The 14,744-nt window shown below is 43.7% G+C and overlaps 2 protein-coding genes across 3 annotated transcripts in view; one reads left to right on the plus strand and one right to left on the minus strand.

Annotated features, from left to right (window-relative positions):
* Positions 1 to 8,452, plus strand: part of map3k20b (mitogen-activated protein kinase kinase kinase 20b) — a 31,662-nt gene extending 23,210 nt beyond the window's left edge. Inside the window, exons 4-11 of the mRNA XM_087811508.1 lie at positions 2,331 to 2,396; positions 2,464 to 2,492; positions 2,555 to 2,692; positions 3,564 to 3,650; positions 5,437 to 5,511; positions 5,571 to 5,677; positions 7,075 to 7,255; positions 7,331 to 8,452. Of these exons, the coding sequence (XP_087667634.1) occupies positions 2,331 to 2,396; positions 2,464 to 2,492; positions 2,555 to 2,692; positions 3,564 to 3,650; positions 5,437 to 5,511; positions 5,571 to 5,677; positions 7,075 to 7,255; positions 7,331 to 8,257 (1,610 nt within the window). The 3' untranslated portion in view covers positions 8,258 to 8,452. The remainder of the gene's footprint in view (positions 1 to 2,330; positions 2,397 to 2,463; positions 2,493 to 2,554; positions 2,693 to 3,563; positions 3,651 to 5,436; positions 5,512 to 5,570; positions 5,678 to 7,074; positions 7,256 to 7,330) is intronic.
* The window catches only part of dnah9l (dynein, axonemal, heavy polypeptide 9 like), a 35,183-nt gene continuing 28,862 nt past the window's right edge, over positions 8,424 to 14,744 (minus strand). For both annotated transcript variants that reach the window (XM_087811499.1, XM_087811498.1), the window contains exons 60-71: positions 14,200 to 14,327; positions 13,924 to 14,061; positions 12,638 to 12,727; positions 12,390 to 12,581; positions 12,217 to 12,336; positions 12,088 to 12,147; positions 11,849 to 12,031; positions 9,976 to 10,158; positions 9,801 to 9,916; positions 9,613 to 9,725; positions 9,410 to 9,550; positions 8,424 to 8,720 (exon numbers count right to left, since the gene is read on the minus strand). In XM_087811499.1, the coding sequence (XP_087667625.1) occupies positions 8,473 to 8,720; positions 9,410 to 9,550; positions 9,613 to 9,725; positions 9,801 to 9,916; positions 9,976 to 10,158; positions 11,849 to 12,031; positions 12,088 to 12,147; positions 12,217 to 12,336; positions 12,390 to 12,581; positions 12,638 to 12,727; positions 13,924 to 14,061; positions 14,200 to 14,327 (1,712 nt within the window). In that variant the 3' untranslated portion in view covers positions 8,424 to 8,472. The remainder of the gene's footprint in view (positions 8,721 to 9,409; positions 9,551 to 9,612; positions 9,726 to 9,800; positions 9,917 to 9,975; positions 10,159 to 11,848; positions 12,032 to 12,087; positions 12,148 to 12,216; positions 12,337 to 12,389; positions 12,582 to 12,637; positions 12,728 to 13,923; positions 14,062 to 14,199; positions 14,328 to 14,744) is intronic.

Below are 14,744 nucleotides of genomic sequence, written 5' to 3' on the forward strand. Positions count from 1 at the left end.
ATTGATTGTATCGTGAGATGAATATATAGCATCAGATTGTTAGATTTGTGTAAAGCTACAGCCCTACTCTTGTAACTGTTTTCGGAGCCTCTGTTGCAGTGTTTTATGGGTTTTACAGGACGTTATTAATGGAGGTCATGGGATGGATGAGCCCCACGGGCCTCGTCTTGAGCAACTATTTTGATGTTAGTTGTTAGTTGATCTTTTAGTTTTTTCTCTTGGCCTGAACATTTTTAATGTGTTTGTACATGATGTCCATCCAAGTGATCATCCTCTTGTACTGCTTAACCTGGACTTCATCCCTGAACCTCAGCCCTGGAAAGTTAGGTCTCAGAGACGTGTTATCTTAGCCGATACTGCAGGCAGTTTTTCTGCTACACCATCAATTCTCTCATGTATCCAGCTGCTCCAATCACGCCTGACATCTCTGAAGCTGACAGCAATGAATTGTTAAGGTTTTTCACAGACAAAATGAAGTTGATCAAAGAGAAACCCCCCCCCCCCCATTTTGTGTGGAACCCCTGCTGTCACTGAGACTGTCCAGTTTGTGGTGCTCATTTAACAATGTGACTTTAGCCGATATTTCAGCACTGGTGAACAAGATGAAACCGTCCTCTTGCTCATCCGACGTCCTTCCTTATAGGCTCTTTATTAAAGAGTTTGTAATTGGCCCCTGGGTTACCAATATGGTGAACCTCTCCCTTTCCACAGGTGTTTTTCCTAATGCATTTAAACATGCCATTGTGGAGCCTTTACTCAAAAAGCCAGGCTTAGACCCGACTGACCTCAGTTATTTCAGGCCTATTTCTAAGCTTCCATTCTTGTCCAAGATCTTGGAGAAGGTGGTGTCTGAGCAGCTGTCTTTGTTCCTGGATCAGAGCGACATCCATGAGAAGTTTCAGTTTGGCTTCTGCAAACATTACTCTACGGAGACAGTCTTACTGAAGGTGTCCAGTCACATCATGATGTCGGCTGATTCGGGTAACCACATTCGGGTGACACAGTTGATCACCAGATCCTGCTGAGAAGACTAAGGGATGAATTGTGACTGTCTGGGTCTCTTTTACAGTGGTTCTCGTCATACTTTGCCAATCAAATAAGGTCTAAATCAGCGGATTTGTTGTGTGGAGTCCCTCAAGGTTCTGTTTTGGGCCCTTTTTTTAATTTTTGCTGTACTTGATTCCCCTGGGTAAAATCATTCAGAGATTTCCTGATGTTTTTTACCACATTTTTGCTGATGACATCCAGCTCTACTGCTCTTTTGATCCAACTGAGCCCCAGAGGCTGAACAGCTTAGTCAATTGTTTGCTAGAAATCAAACAATGGCTGAGTGAAAACACTCTACAGCTAAATGTGGACAAAACTGAAACTCTGGTTATTGCTCCCGATGACAAGGTTCCATGGTTGAGTCAGTACTTGGGTGACTTAGGTCAGTCTGTCAAACTGAGCCTGAGAAACCTGGGTGTTGTATTTAACGAAGACATGTCTCTAGTGCAACACTGCAGAAAACTGACCATAAACTGTTTCCTCTAACTGAGAAAAAAATCTTAACTAGGAAAAATAGTGTCACAACATGATCTGGAGCTTGTAGTCCATGGGTTTGTGTCTTCTCGTCTGGACTATTGACTATTAATAACAGTTTATTTTCGTGTCTAAACATGAAGGAGCTGTCTCGCCTGCAGTTAATACAAAACTGCAGCGAGAATTCTTAGCTGCTCTAGTAGAAGAACTCACATTTCCCCGATCCTTAAAACTTTTCAATGGCTGCCAGTTTCTTTCAGGATCAACTTTGAAATTCTGGTTCTTACTTTCAGATCTATTCATGGTCAGGCTCCTCCTTCCATCAGTGATCTGATCCAGCCTTACACCCCAGCTCGGGCTCTGAGGTCTGTGGATCAGAATCTGATGGTTCCTGAACACGGTTCAGAACCAGAGGAGAGAAATCCTTCCAGACTGTTGCTCTTAAGCTTTAGAACAATCTTCCTCTCTCTCTGTGTTTGATGATCTACTGAAGACGATGATCTTAAGAACTTTTTATTTGTTCAGGCTTTTCCCTGTTTTTCTGGGACTCCTGTTTTTGTCTTATGTGTCTTGATCTTTTAAAGTATATATTTTAACTGTGTATTGCTTTTGATTGTTCAAGTTTTTTGTGACCCTGTTCTAGAAAGGCGCTTTTCAAATGACCATTACTTACTTATTTACTTTCTGACTGTTCCTCCTACAGTTTCAACAAAAACAATTGTTAAATATATCAGTTTAAAACAGTAATTGTCATTAAAATGAAACGTTTTCATCAGAGGTTTCTCGCTGATGTTCTGCTGTGTCTGCAGGGATTCACTACCTTCATGCTGAAGCTCCCGTCAAAGTCATTCACAGAGACCTGAAGTCACGGAACGGTAACTTTTCTCCTTCCAGAGCTTCAGTTTTCACAACACTGACCCTTTGACCCTTTTGTCCCCGCAGTCGTGATGACGGCAGAGAAAGTCCTGAAGGTTTGTTGCAGCAAAACTTGTTTTCCAAACTCGTCCGTCCTTTCACTCTTCTTCTGGTGCAGATTTGTGACTTCGGGGCCTCCAAGTTCTTGTCTCACACCACACACATGACGGTGGTCGGCACTTTTCCCTGGATGGCCCCGGAAGTCATTCAGAGTCTGCCGGTCTCCGAGACCTGCGACACGTACTCGTACGGCGTGGTGAGTCTTTTCACCCTCTTTTGATCGTTGGTTGTACATGTCGCAGATACAAACAAAAATCTAACATTTCCACAAAAAAAAGATGTGAAATCAAAATATTTTTAGAGCTTTTTTTAAGAAGTAAAACATTGCAGGTTGCAGGTCCGTGTAAACCTTGAACTCCAGACTGGCTTTTATTTTTCGTACTTTAATGTAATACAATTAAACGAAATACAAGCTAAAGAAAACATGAGTAGAACTTGTTATTTATTATTATATAAAAATGGATTAAATCTTACATTCCACTTATGGTTATATAATAAAATAAATAATGTATATTCAACGATAAAAATTATATTTTGATAGTGAAAATACATTATAATGTTTTTTTTCACCTTTTTTATCTTCATAAAAAATTGCTGTTGCAAGTCAAAATCTCTGATTTATAATATTACAGATTAATAATTTTACATCAAAGATAAAGTTTCATTTTTAAAACATAAATGTTTCATCAGTTGTGTATCTTTTAACAACTATCTATAAAAGATAAACAAAAAAACACAAATTTCACAAAAAGTGAAGTAAATAAAACATGTTTAACTGAACTGTAAACATCAAAATAAATGGAGTCACCGTGTGTTTGTAGGATTCCTCTGAGAACTCCAGTTTCCTCCCCCTGTCCAACAAATATTAAGATATATTTCAATTGTCTTTAGGTGATGGAATGACAGCTTCTTGCCCCGTGTAGCTGGGACAGACTTACAGTAATAAGAGAGTCATAAATTCAGATTCCAACACTAAAACTTACAACTACTAAATTTTTAACTTCTTGTGCCTGTTTAGACAGTTTGGTTCCGAGTCTCTTTCTTACACCTGTCCGTGGTGTGTTCAGGTGCTGTGGGAAATGCTGACGCGGGAGGTCCCGTTCAAAGGCTTCGAGGGGCTGCAGGTGGCCTGGCTGGTGGTGGAGAAGCAGGAGGTTCGTGGTACACATTCGGACACTTTCTCCTCGCGGCAACAATGCGATGCTCTCATGGTTTCCACTGCGAGCTGGCGAGGGAGTATTTTTAGCCCCTGATGTCAGTCCCTGCTCTTGTAAGGCCTGGACACACAGCAGCGGATCTCAACCCTCAACCCTCAACCCCCGTCCCCTCGGCTAGAACCTTTACGAGACTCTCAGAAGAGCCTGCAGGGGGAAGACGGTTCACGACTCGCTAGCTTGAGCCGATCATCCCAGTAGAAACGTCCGCGAACACGCACATGCTAACACACACATGGCTAACACACACATGCTAACACACACTGGTGTGTCACAGAACATGATTCCTGTGTAGCTGTTGGCCGGCCTCCAAGTTCCCTCCATAAATAACTCTGATTTCCCCCCCGCTCCATCGGAGTATTTTAAGATTCATCCTCCGAGGGAAGTGTTTCCAGTTCAGCAGCTATTATAAAGCAGGACTTTGTCTTTTAACCATTAGAACCTCCTGCAGCTGCCGTTAGAAGAATAACATGTAGGGGGCGCTAGTTGTGACCAGGAGCTGGTGATGGAGGTGCAAAGTGTTTTTTGTTCTCCACTGCAGACGATTCCTTTGAGATAAATCTTAATGATATGATATTAAGATGTCTCGCCTGCAGTTAATACAAAACTCTGCAGCGAGAATTCTGAGCTGCTCTAGTAGAAGAACTCACATTTCTCCGATCCTTAAAACTCTTCACTGGCTGCCAGTTTCTTTCAGGATCAACTTTAAAATTCTGGATCTTACTTTTAGAGCTATTCATGGTCAGACTCCTCCTTACATCACTGATATGATTGGAAGAAATCTCCAGAAAATTTAAGTTAAGATAACTTGGTTATTATATGATGAGATCTTATCCTTAGACTCGAACATTAAGATAATAATCTAAGATACTTCAGTATAACTCTTTAAGATATCTCTTTTACACAAGAATCAGACTTTATTAAGACAAATATTTAAGAGACTTCAGGCATTTAGATACATCTCAGAGAAAAGATTTTCTTTAAGATGAACATTAAGATGATTCTTGCAGATGTGAGTGAAAATAAGGCATAAAGACAATACTTAAGACTCTTGTAAATGACATTAAGAAACGTATTCAAGGCCCGATAACTTTAAGATCGATCAATAAGATAAGACTTAAGACTTTCTTTTATTGTCATTACACAAAAAAACCCAGCAGAGATGTAAATATAAAAAGTATAAATATAAATATTTTAAAAAGTTAAAAATAGTCCAATATAGTATACACAGAATAAATAAATAAAAATATATAAAAGACGTTGAGTTAAGAAAATAATCAAGTTGAACTTCGACCTGTTCTCATCAGAATTGGTCGACAGGAAGTGAACCAGGAACTGGTTCGAACTAGTGCCGTGTCTCGAACAGCGCACTCCACTAAGTGCACTGCTTCACAGAACACTGTAAGACAGTGCACGTACTTTACAAAGCTTTATTTAAAAAACAGTGAGTGAGAGTTCGAGCGTTTGTCTCTCAAGTCTGCAGCACTAATGGCCGACATAAGACGTTCCTCCTCCCTGTTCCTCCTGCTTCACTAAACAAAGACTTGAACTCCTGACTCAGCAGTGGAAAAACACTTCAACCTTCTGTGTGTGTGTGTGTGTGTGTGTGTGTGTGTGTGTGTGTGTGTGTGTGTGTGTGTGTGTGTGTGTGTGTGTGTGTGTGTGTGTGTGTGTGTGTGTGTGTGTGTGTGTGTGTGTGTGTGTGTGTGTGTGTGTGTGTGTGCAGAGGCTGACCATCCCCTCCAGCTGTCCCGTCAGCTTCGCGGAGCTGATGCGGAGGTGCTGGCAGGCCGACCCGAAGGTAAGTTAAGTTAAGTTAATCTCTGGAGGCGACTCTCCTGACCCGTGTGTCGCCTCCAGGAGCGTCCTCAGTTCAAGCAGGTGCTGGTCACCTTAGAGGCCATGTCCCACGACAGCAGACTCCCCGACCAGTGCAACTCCTTCCTGCACAACAAGGACCAGTGGAGGTACACACACACTAACACACACACACACACACACACACAAGCACCATCGCCATGGCAACACTGGACTGTCTCACACTCCAGCTGTGACCCCAGAGCTTCTCTTGAGTCTAAAATAAGGTCTTATGGAAGAGTGGGGGGGGGGGGGGGTCACTGAGGGGTGAACAAGAGGGTCCGGAGATGCGGCAACAAGAGTGTGTGAACATTGTGAGACCAACAAGACGGGGTGAGACGGGGACGACGTCCGGGAAAGGTTGGAGGTGCGAGATTCTGAGAATATTCCAGAGACACGGAGATCAAGATGAATGAAGATGGACTAAGAGTGTGAGCCGCTATTTTTAACCAGTCCGGGTGAACTGGCGCTCTCTCGTGGCTGAGGAAGATATTGCAGATAAAGCTTTTCCGCGTTTATTAAAATTGTAATTATTAAAAATGTTCTACTCAGGTTACTAGTCTTCTGAAAATCAAAATCAATACAACAATGAATAACTAATAAAAAGAAAATAGATTTTGTTCATTTAAAAGCGCTTCTCTCGTGTAAAAAGGAATAAATAAAATGAAATGCATTTAAAGTACACTTTAAAATAAACATTTTTAGCTGTAAGGAGGTGCAACTCAAACCTTCACTAGTGATACTTTACAACTATGATTACAAACTTAAATTAAAAAATACATTCCAGTGAGTACTTTTTAAACTATTCAACATCAAAAACACATTAACTGCAATCATGGGAAGTAAATAAAAGTGAAATCATACTTTATTATATAAAATACAATTTCACATAAAAGTAAGTTAATTCCTCCTAAACTCCAACCTACATGGATTTAAAACATGATTGAATAGAAAACAAATAATGTTGAGGGTTTTTCTTTAAAACCATTCTGTTACTGAGTTTAAAGTACATTTTTTAATCACTTTTCAGTTTGCACCTTGGAGCTTTTTTAGTAAATTCTTTAGTTAATAAAGACAGAAAAAAGATTTTTTTTAAATCAATATTCTTTAAATTTAATGCAGAGGTAGTTAGCGCTATGCTAACAAAACATTAGCATGAGCAGCAGCATCTGACTTGTACGATGAGTTAAGAATTTTGTGACGCAAATCTTTTGCAAAATGGAAAATTCTGAAGTAAGATGGCGGCATTAACTCGTCAAAACTTTACAAGTCAAAATTGGTGTGACACTTGTCAGTGTTCAAGGAACTTTAAATATAAATACTTCATTAAGGCATTCAGAATGCGTTAGAAATACGTTCAAAAACAGCAATAAATGAAAAATAAAACAATAATGAATACAAATTCTAACATAATAATGACGACTATAAAATGAAAATGATAAGATGGACTCAGTCCAAAATTAAAATATTAAATAAATCCTCAAGAATGAACGTCTGTGTCTCTCAGGTGTGAGATCGAGTCGACCCTGGAGCGTCTCCGGAAGCTGGAGCGGGAACTTTACTCCAAAGAGAAGGAGCTGGAGGAGCGCGAGCGGCGTCTCCGGCTGTGGGAGGAGCGTCTGATGGAGCGATCCAACATGACCCCGAGCCCCACCTCCCTCCTCATGGAGCGCTCCAACATGTCGCCCGTGAGGATCCTGAACAATCCTGGTAGAAACATGGAGGCGCCGCCTCTAACTTTCCCCTCCTTTCCCTCCCGACAGTTCTTCACGCCGCTGTCCATCAGCTCGTCCGGCTCCTTCTTCCGCTCGCACTCGCAGGACTCGGACAGCGCCGGGGTCAGCAGCGCCGGGGTCAGCAGCGCCGGGGTCAGCTCTCTCCTCCGCACGCTCAGTAACGGGGACTCGGAGCGAGGGGGCGGCTCCATGCTGGACCGAGGAGTGGGGTCGCTGGACAGCAACCGGCTGCACATCATGCTGCGGGGGATGCAGGGGCGCTTCGGAGACGACGAGCAGGAGGACGAGGGCACGCTGGAGGACAGGAGCTGGGGGCAGCGGGAGGACGGGGGGAGCCTGGAGGGAGGCGGGAGGGTGCAGGTGACGGTGAGGAGCTTCCCCGGTGGAGTGGTGGAGCGGGAGGAGCGCTCGTGGGGGGACGGGGACCGAGAGCGAGGTGGGGTGCAGAGGAGCCGGGTCACCACGATGCTTAGGGGATACTCCGGGGGGGCGGAGGAGAGGAAAGAGGGGGGGTGGGAGATAGAGAAACTGGGGGAGAGCTTGGATGAAAGAGGGATGGAAGGGGGGCGGCTCCAGACCATGTTCAAGGGTCTCCACGGGAGTCTGGGGGACATGCTGTCCCTCGACATGGACGACATGGCGGAGATGGACTCGCTGGGGGACGTGGGCGGCCTGGGGGTCATGAAGGTCATGGGGGGTCGCGGCGTGAGGAGCGAGCTGGGGGTCCGGGGTCACCGGAGCGACCTGGTGGTCCGGGCGGGGGGGGGAGGAGGGGACCTGGGCGAGAAGATGCGGGGCGAGGCGCTCGGCGTCCACTCGGGGGTGCAGGTGAGCATGAGGGCGTCGTCCAATCAGAACTCTGTGAAGAGCTGCAGCGTGAGACACGGAACCAAGATCAACATGACGTCGTCCGCCGTGGACGTGATGGCGCTGGACTGGTCCGACAGCGATTAAAACGAGTTTGGAAAAAACGAAGCAACACTTTTACTCAAATATCCATTTTTTTCGTCGTCTGTCAATCGGCTGCTTGGCGACTAAACCCTCCAGAGTAACTTGAACGCAGCGTCTAGAAGTTTGCTAGAGAAGTGTGTGTGTGTGTGTTTGAACCCGTGTGTGTTTTTTCAATAAAACTCATCGTCGTCACACAAAGCGCGACTTTTGTTTCCTCCTCACACGCTCAGCAGCAGAGCCACCCCGGCCAGAACCCACTTGGCGGGTCTCTCGCGGGTCTTCAGGCTGAAGGTCCAGACGTAGGTGGGCCCGCGGATCTTGGTCTTGTAGAGCGGGCACTCGTAGATGTTCCGGGTCTCCTGCCGGTCGTTGGGAACGGCTCGGACCGAGATGACGGGCATGGCCGGGGTCAGGTCCATGAGGCGGGCCTCGTTGATGACGCCGGCCTGGATGTCCCAGCGAGCACCTTTTAGGAGACCCCGCGTTAAAAGACGGTGACATCGGAATACTGAATATCACGTAACAAAACTTTGAATTATTTTACTAAAATATTGTCGTTTTTTTTGTGAGCTTTGAAGGATGAAATTGAACCATTGAATTGAATAATGTATATATATTTTTTTTTAATAATTGAAAACCTTTTTTTTGCACATAGATTTTGATATTCTGTTTCAAATAATCCTAAAATAAATATTCTAAATTCAATATTTTTTCAATTATTGCATTTCAAATTCAATATATTTATATTCGTTTCAGCCAATCAAGCGACGCGCGGACGATCACGTGATTCAATCAAATTTTACAGCAATTTAAAAGCCTATGAATAACAAAATATTGGATTTATTATTTTAATGGAATTATTAAACTCTTAATTCACTAATTTAAAACATATAGATTTTTTAATATAGATAAATTAATATATATTTTATTATTTTTTGGGTAAATTTCCTCGGGAAATTCAGAGTTTTCAAAATAATTTAATTATATTAATATTTAATAATATATATGACATAAATCAACCTTTCAATGTACAAATAATTGATTTGAATCAACAACAAAAAATAATTCAACGCTAAAAAACACAACAAAAAGTCAAGAAAAACATTGAAAGTTTCAACAATATTCCGACGCTACTTCCTTCCTTAAGAAAAGTACCTTCCATGTAGAGCCCGTACACATGGGCGCCCTCTCTGGCCGGCTGGTTGAACTCCTCCTTGAACTTCTTGGTCACGTCCACCGTCAGGTTGACCTTGTCCAGCGGCCACTCGTTCTTCCGGGCCAGCGACTGCATCACGGCTGCAGGGGGACGGGTGTGAGAAGTTCTGCTAGAGACCACCAGCGACGGGGGGTTTCAGTACCTGTGAGGAAGGACTGAGGGTTGAAGAGCCCGGACAGCCAGACCACCGTGGGCAGAGTCAGGTCCTGAGTCCAGTTGTCCAGTTCCTTGCAGCGCTGCAGGACGTCGTTGTACCTGACACACACACACACACACACACACACACACACACATTAAACAACCATGTGTTCTGCAGGGGCAAGTACCCACCAGGTGGCCAGGCTGTAGGTGGACGGATACGCCAGCTTGGTCCACGTGTCGGGGACGTTGTCGAAGAACAGAGCAGTTTGCAGCTTCTCCATCTCCGAGGAAATGGCCAGCTCGCCCTGCAACACACCCGTCAGAGAAGAGAGAAAACTCTTTTTCGGCCTCGGACACGACCGACCTTCAGCCCGAGGTCCAGCTCCTTCAGCGAGCGGCGGATCTCGGACACCAGCGCGTTCATGCGCTCGCACTCCTGGAAGCACACCAGGATGTACGGCGAGCGCTCGGCCGTCTTGGACGTGATGTCGGACATGTTGTACACCTCCGGCAGCTTCTCCAGCACCTCGTCCAGGATGCTCTTCACCTGAAGGTCAGGACCAGACACTGAGCGATTAGTACCCCTGCCAAGGAGGTTCACTTACCAGCTTCTGACGATGAAATCACTTGAATATAGTCATAATAATGTGATGACAACAAGTCATTTCATTAGTGATCCAGGAATATTTATATTATTATGTTTGTGTTGTGAGAACAAGTTCTGGTATAATTGATATTTAAATATATAAAATATGGTTTTATATTAAAAAAGATCAATATTATTATATAATAATTATTTAAAAAAGGGCTAAATGAGCAGTTTGGCAGAGGTCTGCACTCTCAAAGTGCTTTTCATAAGTTGATTTCGAGGCTGTGGTTTACTTATTTTGTTTAGATTACAAACAATTAATAGACAAAAACAATCAGAAATATTAAATATATCAGTGAATTCAATTTTGTAATGTAGGATGTATTCCCACATTACATGTGGAAATGAATGCATTTCAAAAATCAGGCACTTCCTTCCCTTAGATGCTCATCCATTCTTTTGTTACCTCCAGGCTGGACTACTGTAACTCTCTTCTGTCAGGATGTTCTAAAAAGTCTCTCAGAACTCTTCAGCTCATTCAGAACTCTGCAGCTCGTGTCCTGACTAAGACTAAGAGGCGCGAACACATTTCCCCTGTGCTGTCTTCTTTAAATTGGCTTCCTGTAGAATTTAGATACAATTTAAAATCCTTCTCCTAACCTATAGCCTTACATGGTCTAGCAACAACATACATTAAAGATCTAATCCAAACTTTTCAACCCTCTAGGACCTTACGATCCTTAAACTCAGATCTATTAGTTATACAACAAATCTCTAAATGTAGATTTGGAGCCAGGGCCTTCAGTTTTCAAGCCCCTCTGCTGTGGAACCAACTACCGGCTTCAGTCCGGAGGGCAGACACCCTCTCTATGTTTAAAAACAATCTTAAAACCTTACTTTTCCATAAAGCCTATAATTAGTATTTATGTTTATCTTAGCTCCTATAGGCTGAGAATACTGGAGGAGTTTTAGACACCGAGCTCTGTATATGCTTCTTTTCTGCATCCATCACCTGTGCAGTTTAAACCCACACTATTTATTTCTAACCCGGAGCCCCAGGGCTGCACCTCCAGAGCTGCTGCTGATCCAGGATCTTCACCACGTCCTTCCTCCCAGCCGGTCAAAGCAGGAGGCCGTCAACAATGAGTCTGGTTCCGCTTGAGGTTTCTGCCTTCTAAAAGGAAGTTTTTCCTCGCCACAGCTCACTGTACAGTGTTTCGCTTCTTGCTCTTTGTTGAATTGCTGGGATCTGTTTTTCCTTTCTCCACTATAGTCTTACCTCAACTGTAAAGGGTCTCGAGATAACTTTGTTATGATAAGACACTTTAAATAAAATTGAATTGAATTGAATTGAAGACCCGTTTCCAACCCTAAAGCGGCTTGGTTGCCGTGGTGACCAGGGAAAGTTGTGGAATGAGGCGTGTCAATAAAATGTAATTATTAAGTATTTATTTTATATTGTTTTGATTGTTTAAGCGCTTTGTGACCCTGGTCTGGAAAAACGCTCTATAAATATGAATTACTTACTTAATAATGACCAGAGAGTTTGTCTGTATTAGTCGCGACTGAATCACAGAGGTTGTCACGTCAATAAAAGTAGAACAAAAGTATGATTTAAATATTTCTTTTCATTCCAGTTGTTTGTCACCTTCTCCTCCAGAGTCTGCGACGCCCCCTCCCCCATCACGGCGTCCGGAGACTGGAGCTCCAGCAGCGTGTGGAAAAGGTTATCGGAGGTCACGGTCAAGAACTCGATCTCTGCGTTGGGGTGCAACCCATAATGCACCGGGCTCTCGTGGGGCAGCATCTCGTCGATGAAGTCGTGGTAGCCCTGCCGACAGAAGGCCGTGAACACTCCAAAGACCTGTGGTCGTTGCATTCGCTCACCTGGTAGTCCAGGTTGGAGGGGACGACGAATCCAGGGGTCAGAGCAAGTTTCCGGTCGAACTGTGGGGGAAAGGAGCGGTGGCGTCCATGAGTGACACTGAGCGGAGCATTAGGGGAGTGAACCATCACCTGGTTGGGCTGCATGTACTCCTCCAGGTACGTCCGACACAACCTTCTGTCCCAGTCGTCGGTGATGTGTCCTCCGTACATGATCTCCCCGAACAGGTATCTCAGGTCCTCCCACGGAACCTGCAACGCTCAGGTTAGCGTCAAACCCACGACCCCCTTCCGTCGGTTCTCACCTGAGCGTTCGCCTCCAGGTAGTTGTAGAGGACGTTGACGGAGATGGTGAGGTCCCCCGTGTTGAAGGGGTACTTCCTGTTCCAGCCCTGGGGCCCGAACTTCCTCCTCTCGGCGACGCAGGCGTGGAAGTAGCAGAGCGAGAAGAGGATGGTCTTGAACTCCTGCTCACGACTGCACTGGTCCAGGATGTCCTGCGGGGGGCAGGCGTGTCACATGGAGAAAAGGTTTCGGGGGGGTTGACACCGACCTGGTCGAAGTTATCCAGGGCGGCGTGAAGGTTGGCGTGCATCCCCGTCGGAGGTTCGTTGGTGATTTTGATGGCGTTTTCCAGGATACCCTGAGAATCAGGCGTCAAATTGAGAAACTGTTAATTTTCCCATAAACACCAGGGGCCTCATGGACAAAGAAGTTTGTGTTTTTTTTTCTTACTAGAAATGGTCTGACACTCAAATCAAGAAGATGGTGATCGTACAAAAATATTCACATGTATGAATCTGCACGTGCACATAAATACAAACACTTTTCCTTTGTTCATCCCAATCAACGTGGAGTTAATCGCAGCCTGGTTTGTCCCTTTCTATGTCCTCGTTTACATATTTAAATCATATTTAAATGAACCTGAGTCTGATTGAGTGATTTTTCTCTCCATGATCAGAAAAAACTAATGAAAACATGATTTTTAACTGAACAGTCTATATTTAGTTTTGATGTATATAGTTTATATATCGTTCATTTAAACATTTCTGACATGGATCACATACTTAAATTTAAATCACGGCAGACGAGCTCCAGTGTAAATATTTATACTTTACATTCAGGGCTATTAATGCGATACTTTATTTACAGAGACACTCAGGGGGTTATTTGAAACATCTTAAAATGGAGTTTAACAAGAATCAAACTGTAAATCAGGCGCTTAAAGCACATTCTGTAGCTTCACTTTGATCAAACTGACGTGATGTTGTTCCACAAGAACATCTGTGAGTCTCGTATCAGCGATCAGACGCTAATCATTTTGTTCGTTATTTTATAAAAACAAGCTCATAATTCCTTTACATTCTTTCTGAATAGCATGATATAGCAGATTATAATGTTCAGTATAAAACAATCGATGTTGTCTTAATGAATACAGATCATCCATTTGGTGAATGAGAGAATATTTATAAGTTTGTGAATTATTGAATATCCACTTGTGTGACTAAAAACAATTGTGTGTGTGTTAATTTTGGATCAATAATGATTGTTAATGTAACTGATGTGAACATCTCTACGTGACTAGTGAGTCTAACATGCCTCTGAGCAGGAAATAAGGTCGTATGCCACCTTCAAACTTTTCGGAAAATACGACCTTTTTAACACAGTTTTCATTATCGACTGTATACATATGACGTGATAAAGTATGTCCGCATGTTTTTTGTGCGTACGACCCCTTAGTACATGAGGCCACTGCTTCTCTCCTAGTCTACTCCACCCTGCCTGCACTCTCTTCTTCGCCTCACTGTTCTACTTTCAGACTCTGGGTCGTCTCTCCACCTGTGGGATGATGTGCTCCTGGGCGGTCGGCGCCGGTTCTGCGCTCATGAACACGCGGTAGTCGGGATGACTCTCCTCACAGCAGAAGTCCATGAGCTTCTCCAGCGAGCCGAGCCAGCGCCCCACCAGGTGGATGTTCTGCAGAAGAAGAAAAAAGAAGTAGGATTTTTTTGATTGTATTTTGATTTGTAACACATTTTGGTAAATGACTTTGAGGGCCTAGAGTTTGACATGAAAACCTAAAGCCAAGAAGACGACGGAAATGTATCACCAGACCTGAAGTATGACCCAGTGACCCTCCTTGGCTGCCTTCTCCATGGCGACCTCGGCCACAGATTCTTGACCTTGACCCAAGGACACGTTATGAAGCTTCCCCAGGTCGATGGTGAACCCGAGCTTCCTGCCTGAGAACAAGATCGTGAAACTAAGTTCACATTTAACCATACAAGGGATGTGTATTATCATGATACGTATCACGACACGGGTACAAAAATACAATATATTGTAATACTGTAGTAACAAGTATATATGTGTAATATTGTCGAGTACTTGACTTGTTGCATAATTTATGGACCACATGACTCTTGACGAGGTCGTAACCACAGTCATTTGTTTTGAAACCAAAATATGTCCAAACATCTGCTTTAAAAGCTGGTGGAGTCGACAGTATCCTCTCGTCCTCAGTCATCTAGCATTTCTCTGGATTTCAATGTTACATTATTCTGCGTTGGACGTAATGACTGCTGCCATCTAGTGGTCGAAAGTTTCATTACAATACATAAATGAACAAACGCTGTAAATATTTACATGTTAATTTAGGA

This window comes from Callionymus lyra, chromosome 16 (assembly GCF_982586985.1).
Source record: "Callionymus lyra chromosome 16, fCalLyr1.hap1.1, whole genome shotgun sequence".
NCBI classification, from domain to species: domain Eukaryota; kingdom Metazoa; phylum Chordata; class Actinopteri; order Syngnathiformes; family Callionymidae; genus Callionymus; species Callionymus lyra.